At 41.7% G+C, this 13,989-nt stretch overlaps 1 protein-coding gene across 4 annotated transcripts in view; it reads left to right on the top strand.

Annotated features, from left to right (window-relative positions):
* Nucleotides 1–13,989, top strand: part of CTNND2 (catenin delta 2) — a 2,169,946-nt gene that overhangs the window by 1,105,724 nt on the left and 1,050,233 nt on the right. For all 4 annotated transcript variants that reach the window (XM_069730454.1, XM_069730453.1, XM_069730452.1 and 1 more), the window contains exon 12: nucleotides 12,896–13,079. In XM_069730454.1, coding sequence (XP_069586555.1) covers nucleotides 12,896–13,079 — 184 coding nt within the window. The remainder of the gene's footprint in view (nucleotides 1–12,895; nucleotides 13,080–13,989) is intronic.

The raw sequence follows: 13,989 nt of genomic DNA, 5'->3' as shown, positions 1-13,989 counted from the left end.
ATAGTAACATAGTAACATAGTTAGTAAGGCCGAAAAAATACATTTGTCCTTCCAGTTTAGCCTATATTCCATCATAATAAATCCCCAGATTTACGTCCTTCTACAGAACCTAATAATTGTATGATACAATATTGTTCTGCTCCAGGAAGACATCCAGGCCTCTCTTGAACCCCTCGACTGAGTTCGCCATCACCACCTCCTCAGGCAAGCAATTCCAGATTCTCACTGCCCTAACAGTAAAGAATCCTCTTCTATGTTGGTGGAAAAACCTTCTCTCCTTCAGACGCAAAGAATGCCCCCTTGTGCCCGTCACCTTCCTTGGTATAAACAAATCCTCAGCGAGATATTTGTATTGTCCCCTTATATACTTATACATGGTTATTAGATCGCCCCTCAGTCGTCTTTTTTCTAGACTAAATAATCCTAATTTCGCTAATCTATCTAGGTATTGTAGTTCTCCCATTCCCTTTATTAATTTTGTTGCCCTCCTTTGTACTCTCTCTAGTTCCATTATATCCTTCCTGAGCACCGGTGCCCAAAACTGGACACAGTACTCCATGTGCTGTCTAACTAGGGATTTGTACAGAGGCAGTATAATGCTCTCATCATGTGTATCCAGACCTCTTTTAATGCACCCCATGATCCTGTTTGCCTTGGCAGCTGCTGCCTGGCACTGGCTGTTCCAGGTAAGTTTATCATTAACTAGGATCCCCAAGTCCTTCTCCCTGTCAGATTTACCCAGTGGTTTCCCGTTCAGTGTGTAATGGTGATATTGATTCCTTCTTCCCATGTGTATAACCTTACATTTATCATTGTTAAACCTCATCTGCCACCTTTCAGCCCAAGTTCTACCAGATCATTAATGAATATGTTGAAGAGAACAGGTCCCAATACCGACCCCTGCGGTACCCCACTGGTCACAGCGACCCAGTTAGAGACTATACCATTTATAACCACTCTCTGCTTTCTATCACTAAGCCAGTTACTAACCCATTTACACACATTTTCCCCCAGACCAAGCATTCTCATTTTGTATACCAACCTCTTGTGCGGCACGGTATCAAACGCTTTGGAAAAATCGAGATATACCACGTCCAATGACTCCCCGTGGTCCAGCCTATAGCTTACCTCTTCATAAAAGCTGATTAGATTGGTTTGACAGGAGTGATTTCTTATAAACCCATGCTGATATGGAGGTAAACAGTTATTCTCATTGATATAATCCAGAATAACATCCCTCAGAAACCCTTCAAATATTTTACCAACAATAGAGGTTAGACTTACTGGCCTATAATTTCCAGGTTCACTTTTAGAGCCCTTTTTGAATATTGGCACCACATTTGCTATGCGCCAGTCCTGCGGAACAGACCCCGTCGCTATAGAGTCCCTAAAAATAAGAAATAATGGTTTATCTATTACATTACTTAGTTCTCTTAGTACTCGTGGGTGTATGCCATCCGGACCCGGAGATTTATCTATTTTGATCTTATTTAGCCGGTTTTGCACCTCTTCTTGGGTTAGATTGGTGACCCTTAATATAGGGTTTTCATTGTTTCTTGGGATTTCACCTAGCATTTCATTTTCCACCGTGAATACCGTGGAGAAGAAGGTGTTTATTATGTTAGCTTTTTCCTCGTCATCTACAACCATTCTTTCCTCACTATTTTTTAAGGGGCCTACATTTTCAGTTTTTATTCTTTTACTATTGATATAGTTGAAGAACAGTTTGGGATTAGTTTTACTCTCCTTAGCAATGTGCTTCTCTGTTTCCTTTTTGGCAGCTTTAATTAGTTTTTTAGATAAAGTATTTTTCTCCCTATAGTTTTTTAGAGCTTCAATGGTGCCATCCTGCTTTAGTACGGCAAATGCTTTCTTTTTACTGTTAATTGCCTGTCTTACTTCTTTGTTTAGCCACATTGGGTTTTTCCTATTTCTAGTCCTTTTATTCCCACAAGGTATAAACCGCTTACAGTGCCTATTTAGGATGTTCTTAAACATTTTCCATTTAATATCTGTATTCTTATTTCTGAGGATATTGTCCCAGTCTACCAGATTAAGGGCATCTCTAAGCTGGTCTAAGATGGGTAAAACCCATCTGTTTGTGTGAAGTCCGAAATCATCATGCCTATCAGCTGTTCATGGCTATCAGCTGTTGCTTCTTCGTGTGACTTGTCTCATGTCCATGGAGAATGATGGTGGGCAGGAGGTGACAGCTCCCACGTGAAAAAAAGCCCCCACACCCTCCTAAGAGATGTTTATATATGTTTCCTACAGACCACGTGTTCTCTGTATATGGTGTTAACTTATACTCTGAGCTACATACACAGAAATAGCTGTTTGCAATGTCAGCAAGAAGCAATGTGCTCAGTACAGAATTGAAAATAAGAATAATTAATATTTAACAAATTATAATAGATAAGCTCATCTGCCTGTCAACTGACAATGCTGACAGGCTGACTCTTATAAAAATGGACATGGGCAGGATTGGGAAAGACTTCTGTACACCATCAAGTGAAAACAGCAAAACATAACCTCAAATACATTCTCTGTTTTGGGGAGGTGTATTCTCATGCACCTCTTCACAACCACACATGGGTATACGCTTCCAGATTTGGTCTGCAATGCTGTAAGTTTGGCTCAGTAGTTCATTACAAATATTTCTTTGTCCACTATTTTAGTTTCTCTCCTTGAGAGCCATAAGTTTGGCTGCCTCAAATGTACAAATAGCGAATATACAAATGGCGATTTGGAATCCAGATTAAAATTCTGTATACCGAATGCATTCAGACAATCACAGCTGCATTTCTTGTAAAACATTTACAGATGTGACAGAATATGCTCATAGTGACACAATCTTGAGAAATGTTTGTTTATTCACTTCACAAACAGTTCTAAGCCTCTATATGTTTGCTGTTTGTCATTGTAAAACATTAAGGTTTATGGAAACGCTGCCTGTGGTGGTTTGATCTAAATCTTTGTGGCTTTTATTTTCTAGGGGTTTATGGCCCCTCATCTGATGACTCCATGATATCTCAGTTTCATACAACCTTGAAAGCTGGCCACTTGAAGGTCTGGGTGAAACTAGAGTTACTACATAGCGAAAATCACTATATAAGACCAGAGAAACATGACTAAGACAGATGCCAAAACTGGGGTACCTGTACATGTACAGTGTGCTGATACCTGCATAATTGGGGACGCCCATGCAGTGTAGGCAATCTCTCAGGGGTTCTCTGTCTTGGTGTTGCTTCTCTGATATTCCAGACGGATGATGTTTAAAAGCCTCTTGTGGATGATGTAAGTATACTGTATGTAGTTAATCTTTACATATACGTAATCACTATATGTATTTAATCCTTATATGAACTTATTAACCTTTGTATGTTAACATATACAAAAGTGTACGCACTCACACTATTCAATCATACTATCTCTTGACTTTTGTAGTTTGCAATAAAATTGTGTTGTATTGCAAGTATTAGCCTTATTTAAAGCCGTATCTGAACCTTAGTGTTGAAAACATGGCAAATAAAATTGCCAAATTCTCCTGTAAATAATTCTGCAAAGAGGGAAACATCATACCATTGAAAAATACAAGTGGATTTTCATGGGCCCATCCAGTATGTGGGTTCCAAGGCGTAATGTGGTGCATATGACTATGCAGCAGGGCTGGCCTTGCTGCCAATGTGTAAAACAAAGGAGTGCGGGAGTACAAAATGATTATTGTGAAGTGGATTTTCATGGGCCCATCCAATATGTGGGTTCCAAGGCCTAATGGGGTGCATATGACTATGCAGCAGGGCTGGCCTTGCTGCCAATGTGTAAAACAAAGAAGTACAGGAGTACAAAATGAATATTGTGAAGTGGATTTTCATGGGCCCATCCAGTATGTGGGTTCCAAGATGTAATGGGGTGCATATGACTGACTATGCAGCAGGGCTGGCCTTCCTGCCAATGAGTAAAAGAAAGGAGTATGGCCATACAAAATTAATATTGTGAAGTGGATTTGCATGGGCCCATCCATTATGTGGGTTCAAAGGCTTATTGGGGTGAATATGAATTGGTAGCAGGGCAGGCCTTACATTCAATGCAACATTTTTTCAGGAGGTCCTCCTGGACATCTTATGAAAAAGGTATTGTGGTGCATCATAATTCTTGGCAGCCGGGGGGCGTGGCCTGGCTTCTGATGGCACAGGTCGCATAGCGCGGGAGCTCCGTACCCAGGACACCCTAAGCAGCTCATAGCGACGCACGAACGGCACCTTCCCTCCTAAAATTCCCCACACCGCCTCCTTACCGGCCGGTGAGTACATGGGGAAGTCCAAATCCGGCACTGGGGACCCATCCAGGCGCATAGTGGACTTCTTTGCGGCCTCCTCGCCACAGCCCCAGAAATCCAAGATGGCGCCGCTGTCTCCCAGGTCTTCCCGGGCTGCGCGCAGAGGCTCTCAGTCCTCTGCCTCAAGCGCTGCAGCGGCTGATCTCCCTGATGCCCCGGTCACAGCGTCGCTCCTCAGAGACATGGTGGGGGACCTTCGGGCCTCCCTGCAAGAAGATATGCGCTCCATGATGGCGGAGCTCAGGGGAGAGGTGGAGGAGCTGGGGGCCCGTACTAACCACTTAGAAAATAAAATGTCTGAGCTAGTGGCCTCTCTTAAGGACCTGTGGGAAGCTCATGACAATCTGCAGTTGCTTGCTACAAGGACACATGCCAAAACTCTGGATATAGAAGACAGATCTAGAAGGAATAATGTCAAGCTTAGGGGCATTGCTGAATCGGTTGGAACTGATGATCTTAAAGCCTTCCTTCAAGATTTCATTCTTACTGTCCTCCCGCTCTATACTAAAGAAGGCATCATAATTGACCGCATACACCGGATCCCCAAGCCCTCACAACTAGACCCCTCGGTCCCTAGGGATGTTTTGGCTCGCATTCATTTCTTTGTTATGAAGGATGAGTTCTTACAGGCCCTGAGAGCTAAACCATCATTGCCTGAACGCTTCGCGGCCATTACTTCCCTGATCTATCACCAGGAACTCTAGCCTTACGAAGGGCGTTCCTGCCCTATACCACAATCCTAAGGGAAAAAGGTATATTATACCGCTGGGGATTCCCCACTAAGCTCTGCATTCGCAAAGATGGATCGATCACCATGTGTCTAACCCCATCGCAAGCAGCCAAGACTTTATCGCAATGGGGCTTTGACCTTCCTGGACCCCCTCCTGCCGTTGCTTCCTCCAAGCCTGAAGGATCTAACCCCCGAAGACGCCGTATCACCCCCGATTGGAAGGTCGCCTGAAGTGTTAACTTTCTTCATTTCCTGGTTGGAAAGAAAGGGAAAACCCTTTTTTTTTTCCTCTTCCCGCACAATTTTAGTACTCTTTTATTTTATTTTATTTTTTCCTTTTTTTCGCTGATTTTTTGCTGAGGTTGATCACTGGTTGATCCTTCCTCAGCTCATTGCCCCTCAGGTGAATTGTTTTGCTATTTCACCTTGGACTGAGGAACTCCCTGGATGGTCCTTTGTTGTAACGTCTGGTTACTGTTTATCTGGTTTTCCTTTCCCCCTTCACCGCTCCTTTCCCCCCCCACATCTCAGATCGCCTCTACGTTGTAGCCCATGTTGTTATGGTACTCTATTATTGATCATAAGTTTACATGCCTGCATTCAGAACTTTATAACTGTTTATTATGAGTGTTTCATTATATTCTATCAATGTCAATGGTCTTAACTCCCCCAGCAAGAGATCACTTGTCTGGCGTCAACTTGCTAAGTCCAAGCATGACATTATATGTTTACAGGAAACTCATCTGTTAGAGCGAGATAATGTAAGAATGTATTCAAACCTATATCCTCACCAATTCTTTGCAAACGGGAAATCAAAAAAAAGCTGGGGTGGCTATTTTTTTTAGTAAGGCTAATTCTTTTCAGTTACGTAGCTCTGTGGTTGACCCTGCAGGCAGATATATTATAATTTCTTGTTCAATTAATAATACCCCCTACACCATTGCCTCTGTGTACGGTCCAAACGCTGGTCAAACTAAGTTATTGAATAGCTTTTTTTCAGCACTAGGCAATTTTCAGCATAGTTATAAACTAATCGCCGGAGATTTCAATATCCCAGTATTCAAAAATTTGGATTAATAATAATCTTTATTTTTATATTCCGCAGCGCTTTACAGTTTTGCACACATTATCATCACTGTCCCCGATGGGGCTCACAATCTAGAATCCCTATCAGTATGTCTTTGGAATGTGGGAGGAAACCGGAGTGCCCGGAGGAAACCCACGCAAACACGGAGAGAACATACAAACTCTTTGCAGATGTTGTCCTGGTAGGGATTAGAACCCAGGACCCCAGCGCTGCAAGGCTGCAGTGCTAACCACTGCGCCACCGTGCTGCCCACGGTGGATTGTTCGTCATCCTCTGTATCTAGGGGCGAGGCGGCCCATTTCATTAACTCCTACAATCTCCATGATATTTGGAGATATCTTCATTGTAATGAGAGAGATTATACGTTTTGGTCGCCTCGTCATGCTTCCTACAGCAGGATTGACTATATCTTAGTGGACGATGTAGCCCTCCCTCACTGTACTGCTGCGTCTATAGGTAATATCACCTGGTCTGACCATGCTCCAACTTCAGTCACTCTTAAAGATCCTCTTGTAATCAGACCCCCCTCACACTGGCGCCTTAATGCCCACCTCCTTTCTGAGTAAGCGAACTCCTTACAAATTGAGCACTCTCTGCAAGAGTTTTTTGCTTTTAATGACTCTTCGGATGTGCGCGAGGACTCCGTTTGGTTTGCTCATAAGGCAGTAGCGCGTGGTCTTTTTATTAAAATGGCTGCGACAGCTAAACGTAAATATAATTCAAATCTTCAGTCTGCTTTAGCTGAAGTTGCCCAATTGGAGTCCCGCCACAAGGCTCACCCTTCTACCCAACTTTTTTCTAACCTCTCTACTGCGCGCCTTCACCTTCGCCAGCTTCTCCTGCACAGAACAGAAAATTCACTAAGAAAATCCAAGGCTAAATTCTACTCTATGGGTGATAGAGCTGGTACTTTACTTGCTAAACGCATAAAAAAAAAAGAAGCCCAATCTAAAATTGCCTATCTTCTTAAACCAGACGGCGTCCGTATTTATAACCCCATCCATATTGCGGAGGAATTTGCTTCATACTATGCCTCCCTGTATAATCTTGATTCTGATCCGGACACCCCCCAGCCTTCCCAGGCCTCAATAGCTGCTTTTTTAAGTAAAGCTAACCTCCCTACGCTTAATTCGGAACAGTTATCTCTCCTCAATGCTCCTATTGAGGCATTTGAAATTTCACAAATAGTTAGAGAAGCCAAAAAACGGTCGGCCCCAGGCCCGGACGGTTTTTCCTTTTCATATTATTCTCAGTTCCTCACTATTTTATCCCCTTTTCTTTTACGTTTATTCAACTATTGGCGCTCAGCCGGCTCTATAGTGAAGGAGGGATTGGAGGCATGTATATCAACTCTTCCTAAACCAGGGAAGCCTATGACTTCTCCTGGTAATTTCCGCCCTATCGCCTTGCTAAACTGTGACGTCAAAATTTATGCTAAGGTCTGGGCCAATAGGTTGATGTTGGTTCTCCCATCCTTAATTCACTCAGATCAGGTTGGTTTCGTGCCGGACAGGCAGACTAGAGATGGCACGAGACGTTTGATTGACCTGCTGGATGTGGTGGAGAGGGGGAAACTTTCCTGTGTGTTCCTATCTCTAGACGCGGAAAAGGCGTTCGACAGAGTGCACTGGGGTTATATTGCTGCCACTTTGCGCAAATTTGGTCTTACTGGTCAAATCTTCTCAGCTATTATGGCTCTGTACTCCAATCCATGTGCCTCTGTCCGTTCTGCTGGCTTCAAATCCCGTGTCTTCTCAATTTCGAATGGGACCCGGCAGGGTTGCCCCCTCTCCCCCATCATCTTTGCTCTAGTCATGGAGCCCTTGGCAGCTGCGGTTAGACAATGTTCAGATATTGGAGGTGTGTTGGTGGGGAATCACGAACATAAAATTGGCCTCTATGTGGACGATGTAGTTTTGACCTGTTCTGCTCCTCTTAGTTCGCTGTCTGCGGTCTCCTCCATCCTCTCTCAATTTGCCGAAGCCTCCTACTATAAACTTAATCTGCCCAAATCTACAATCTTTCACTTGTTTATTTCAACCTCCCTCCAACTTCAAATTCAAGCCAAATACCCATTTATTTGGTCCCCCCTGGGCTTTACATATCTGGGCATACAAATCACCCATTTAAAAAATATAGTTCGTGTTAATTGTGACTCAACTCTTCTCGAAAATTAAAAAGAAATAGGCCTTTTTACTAGCTCTCACCTGTCATGGATGGCTAGAATACAAGCATCTAAAATGTTAATCCTCCCTAAACTAATATATCTTTTTGGATGTCTCCCTCTCTCTATTCCCTCAAAATATCTCTCAGCCTTTCAATCAGTTATTGACCGTTTTATTTGGAACAACAAACCCCATAGAATAAAGCGTTTATTAATGACACTGCCATACTCCAAAGGAGGTTTAGGAGTTCCTAGAATTCAATTATATCACAAAGCCGCCCTTATAGAGCCCCTAAAAATTTGGTGGGAGGGGAATTCTTCTCTCCAGTGGTTTAATATTGAATCGCAATTTGCCCCTCAGAACTCTCTCAGATTGTTACTAGAACTATGCCTACTCCATCCGTCTAATTGGGTCTCATCTCTCAAAACAATCTCCTCCGCCTCTATAATTTGGGCAAAACTCTGCCCTACTCATTTCCCATTCTTATTTGATTATGTTTCTATTCAGGCACTGGAGAGTGCAGTGGTGGGTCTGTCTCTCTCCGCTTGGGGGGATTGCGGGATACACCGGGTAAGTGACCTCTATGGCGACTCTGGCCTGAAGTCATTTGTGGACCTTTCCGCTCGATATAATCTGCCTCCCAAGGCCCTTTTTCAATATTTTCAAGTTTGTAGCTTCTTGAAACATCGAAATGTGTTTGGTGTGCCCGCGTCTCGTCTGGGGGAGGAGACTCCTGTTCAGAGATTTTTTAGACCTAATACTGTGATCCCACATGGCATTTCAATAGTTTATAAAACTCTCCCATGACTTCTCGGATAGGCTCCCCTTTATGTCCACGTGGGAGGCGGCCCTTTCGTTTGAAGCTCCCCTAGAAGATTGGAGTTTGGCTATGCAACACCCATCTAAATTCTCTTCGTGCCTTGGTCATCTTGAACAATCCAAAAAAATTCAGCTCCTGTGGTATTTTATGCCTGTTAAATTAGCCAAAATTTATCCCCAATCTTCCCCTCTGTGCTGGAAAAAGTGTAATCGCTCTGGTTCGCTTGCTCATGTGTGGTAGAGTTGTCAGGTTGAGGGTGTTCTATCGGAAGTAACTCAAATCCCTGTTACCCTAACAGGCCCTCTAGCAGTTCTGGGTATATCACTAGTAGAGTTCCCTTCCTCCCTACAACCCGTTATATCTAATATTCTCGTTGCAGCTAGACTATGAATTGCAAAGCATTGGAATAAGATTAATCTACATTTTAGCTATGAATCAATTACTGTTGACTGTCTTTCGAAAAAAAATAAGATTCTTACATGGTGGGATCCTTGGATTTCTTCGCCTTTTGTCTCCTCCCCGGATCACCACTCTCCCCCTTCCCTTTAATTGATGTGTATAAGTTCATTTTTACATTTGCACCTAGTACCTGTGTATTTTGGGCTGTTGCTCTATTGTGATCTCCTCATTACGGTCTGTATCCCCTTCTTTCCCTTCCCTTCTATTCCGTTTTTGTATTTTATCTTTGTTATGCCATAAAAATTTGAATGGTTAAAATAATTCTTGGCAGCCCATCCACTCACAACATAGGCTACAACAGTTTAGGAGACCCACTGTTTAATAATGGCTGTTTAAGAAGATTAATGCCGCCTGATGCACCAGTAAAAATAGGCTCCGTGACTTTAAGAGTCCCTCCTTCATAAATGAAACAAGATGGGTCTGCTTATGTGTCACACACCACATGGCCAGCTAGGGTTGTTAAATGTTACAATGACATTTCCCAGTGAATGCTTTTGTAGTGGTTGAAAGCAATGTTAAAGTTGAAAAACGCTTCAAAAACGCTGCATCTGAACTAAGCCTAAGTGGGGAGGAAATGTTCCGTCTGGAGTTAAATATTTGGTCTTACAGGCAAGTCATTCATCTGCAAAGGATGTACCTTAACATATTTCCCAGCTAAATCCGTTTGGTTTTGTTTTAGTGTTTTTTGTGGCACCTGGAAAAATGGCATAAATCTCAGAAAAAATTGTTTAAAGCTGTGACCTAGGAGTCAGGAATGCTTCCAGGGGCGACCCTTATGATGTTCCTGTGTCCTTTGATTAGTGTTTCCATCATTTTCAGACGTTTTTAGACCTTAAAAGGACCCCCGGGGGGATCACTGTAAAAATACTTGGGTCTCTCATAGACTTACATTGGGCTCGTTGTTCTGGCCGAGTACCCAAGCATTCCAATCTGCTCGACAAGAGCAACGAGCAACGAGCACCCAAGCATTTTAGTGCCCGCTCATCACTACTTGTTGACACTGCAGAATACAGCCAGATGCTTTTCATAGTACAGCGTGAAAATACAGCCATTTTAAATGGGTTTGCCCGTTCCATCCATCACATCTGAGTGCGCATAAAATTCTGCCATTTTTGTGGCACTGTAAAAAAAAATTTGGAGTGTCTTATATAAATTCCTGTCACCATTTTGCTGCCCAAAAAATATTTAGCTATAGGGCAGATATTTTACACTGGGTTTTGTCCGCCACACGGATCGCATATCATTGCACTCAAAATTGTGCCATTTCAGGCCTCCCTAGAATTTTTTTTGTTGTGTCTTAGCCTACTCATTGACACAATTTAGCTGGGCAAAAAGAAAATACAGCCCAGATATATGAAAATGGGCTATCTCCGTCAGACGCCTCATCTATCTGCGGCCTACAAATTGTGGCATTTGAGGCCTCCAATTAACTGTTTTGGCTGCCTGTTACCAGAGCCATATTTAGAGTTTTTGCTGCCCTTGGCACTTATAGTGCTGCTTCCCCCCATTGGTGAGTATGACTAATGCAGACCCTGTCGGCCATTCGCAGCAGATCCAGCAGTTTTTCTGCGTCTGCAGCGTAACGGATCTCTTACAGCAACACTGCGTTCGGCCTCATTCATTCCCTATGGGACATGTGGACACTTGTGGTTTTGCCTCGATCCGGCAAATGTGGTACTTGCAACAGCGGAAAAAAAACACTGCTAGCAGTGTTTTTTGTCTCACCGCAAGTAGAAAACCGCAAGTACCGCACATGTCTGCAAGTAGCCATCACTCCTGTCCCTGCACCTTCCTAGCTCATCCCTAACCATCTCTCTCTGACCTAAAACTACACTTATATGTACACTTATTTTTTGCGTTATTTTCGCCGTGCAACGCTGTCCGTTAGCGCGGTCCCATTAACGCAATGGGAACCTAGCCTAAGTGGCACCCACAATCTATTCCAGCCAAATTTGCTCTCCAAAAGTCAAATCGTTCTCCTGACCTTTTGAGCTCTGCCGCATTCAGAAGATTCTGACCTCATATGGGGTATTGTCATATTCAGAAGAAATTGCATTAAATAATTTTGTTTCCTTTTCCCATTATTCATTGTGAAACTGAAATTTTGGGGCTAAATAAACATTTAATGGAAAAATTGTTATTATTATAAAATGGCAATGTTGTAAAATTTTGTAAAATCACTGTGAGTTCAAAATGCTCAGAACACCTCTACATTAATTCTCTGAGGATAGTTATTTCCGAAGTAGAGTCACTTTTTGGCTGTTTCTGCTGTTTTGGGGCCTTGCAAATGCGACATGTCGACTGCAATCTATTGCAGTTAAACTTGCACTTCAAAAGTCAAATAACTTTCATTTCCTCCAGAGACCTCCATGTGCCTAAACAGCAGTTTCTGACTACAAATTAGGTATTGACATGTTCTGATGAAATTGTGTATTAAATTGTGGAGTACATTTTCTGTTGTTATTCCTAGTTAAAATAAAAAAGTTTTTCACTTTGAAATGTAATTACCTTTCTCATTGTTTTATGTGTTATGTGCTGTATTTCCCCTCCCCTATTTTCCTTTACTCTTATCCTCCCCCCCACCCTTCCTTCCCCCCCTACATACCCTCCCTGGTTGAAATATGAAAACCCAATAAAGTTCTTTGGAAAATAAAATAAAAAAGTTAAGCTAAACATTTTAGAAAAAACATATTTTTTTGTTTGCACTACCAATTTTTCAAAATTCTGCTCTGCAAATGCAACATAGCATCTGCAATGTATTCCAACCATACTTGCACACTAATATTGCGTTCAGGAGAAATTGTGGAGGCCATTTTCTTTGGGCATTGATGATCATTTTCCATTAAAAAAAATGATCATTTTATGCTAAACTTTTAATAATTTTTATAGCATGAGCAAATAAAAATACATTTAAAAATTATATCAATGTAAAGTAGCTTTACGGAAAATATTCAACAATTATTCTTTTTTCAAATCTTTCGTCAAATTTTACCTATTTCATGAAAAAAGAAAATCATATTGACTGAAATTTACCATGCGTCATGAAAAAAAGCAATGTCAGCGTTATTACCATATAAAGGGACACATCAAATTTGAAAATTGTCAGGAAGGTGAAACAGGCTTCAGTGGTAGACACCACTAGTTTTATTTTAAGATCACTCAAGCATTTCTAAAATGCATGATCTCAGTAATTTGACAATTTTGTTTCTGTTGAACTGGAATGATAAATAAAGCAAATAAATAAAATATAATAATTTTCTTGTTGCCTAACTACCATTTATTTTATTGCATGTAGGAGTTTTGTGGAATCTTTCTTCTTGTGATGCACTTAAAATGCCAATAATTCAGGATGCCCTAGCTGTGTTGACCAATGCAGTGATTATCCCGCATTCTGGATGGGAAAACTCTATACTGCAGGATGATCGTAAAAAACAGTTACATTCATCGCAGGTGCTTCGCAATGCAACTGGGTGTCTAAGGTAAGGATAGAGTAATAAATATAACTCATCACTCTAAGCTACCTTCTTCCATTACTGCACAGTCCAGTTCTGATACTCATGTGCTGCTATAATCACTCTAACCAGTCTGCAGTTGAACAAACCTATACAGGAAGCTGTCATGTACTGAGTGTTTAATACCTTTCTAAAATCACATTCATCAACTGTTTCAGCAATTTAGAGTAGAGTTCTGTAGAATTGGACCAGATTGGCTAGTCTTCATTCCTCTAAAGTCTTTTCTTCACTTTGCTCACTGTCCTTCTGTGAACAACTTTTGGTAGGTACTAACTGCTACATACCATGAACATCCCTTCCCCTGGACGTGCTTTTGAAATGCTCAGATGTTGTTTTCTAGCCAACAAAATTTGACATGTCAAAGATGATAAAATAATTATATAATACTTAATCTAAACATTCAAATCACCCTATTTTGCCCCCATTAAAAATTAAGAAATAAAAAATACTCATATGTGGTTTTTTACATTCACAAAAGTCTGACCTATCAAATTAATTAATCCAATCAGTCAACGGCGTAATGAGAAAAAACTAAATGCCAGAATTATGGTTTTACGGCTGCTGCAAGACTGCAAGGAATGTTGTTAGATGTTTTTAGCCAGGGGGGGGCCAATAACCGTGGCCCCTCTCCAGGCTATTAATATCTGCCCTCAGTCACTGGCTTTACTACTCTAGCGGAGAAAATTGCGCGGGAGCCCACGCCAATTTTTTCCGCCATTTAACCCTTTAATTTAATAGCTAGAACAGCCAAATTTTGCATATACACACTACTAACATTAGTAGTGTGGAATATGCAAAAAAATGGTGATATGAGATGGTTTACTGTATGTAAACCAGGTCTCATATCATGTCGGGTTTAGGAAGGAGATAGCAAAAG

This window comes from Ranitomeya imitator, chromosome 6 (assembly GCF_032444005.1).
Source record: "Ranitomeya imitator isolate aRanImi1 chromosome 6, aRanImi1.pri, whole genome shotgun sequence".
Classification (NCBI taxonomy): domain Eukaryota; kingdom Metazoa; phylum Chordata; class Amphibia; order Anura; family Dendrobatidae; genus Ranitomeya; species Ranitomeya imitator.
Note: the sequence above shows the minus strand (reverse complement) of the source record. Positions and strands in the feature narration are given on the sequence as shown.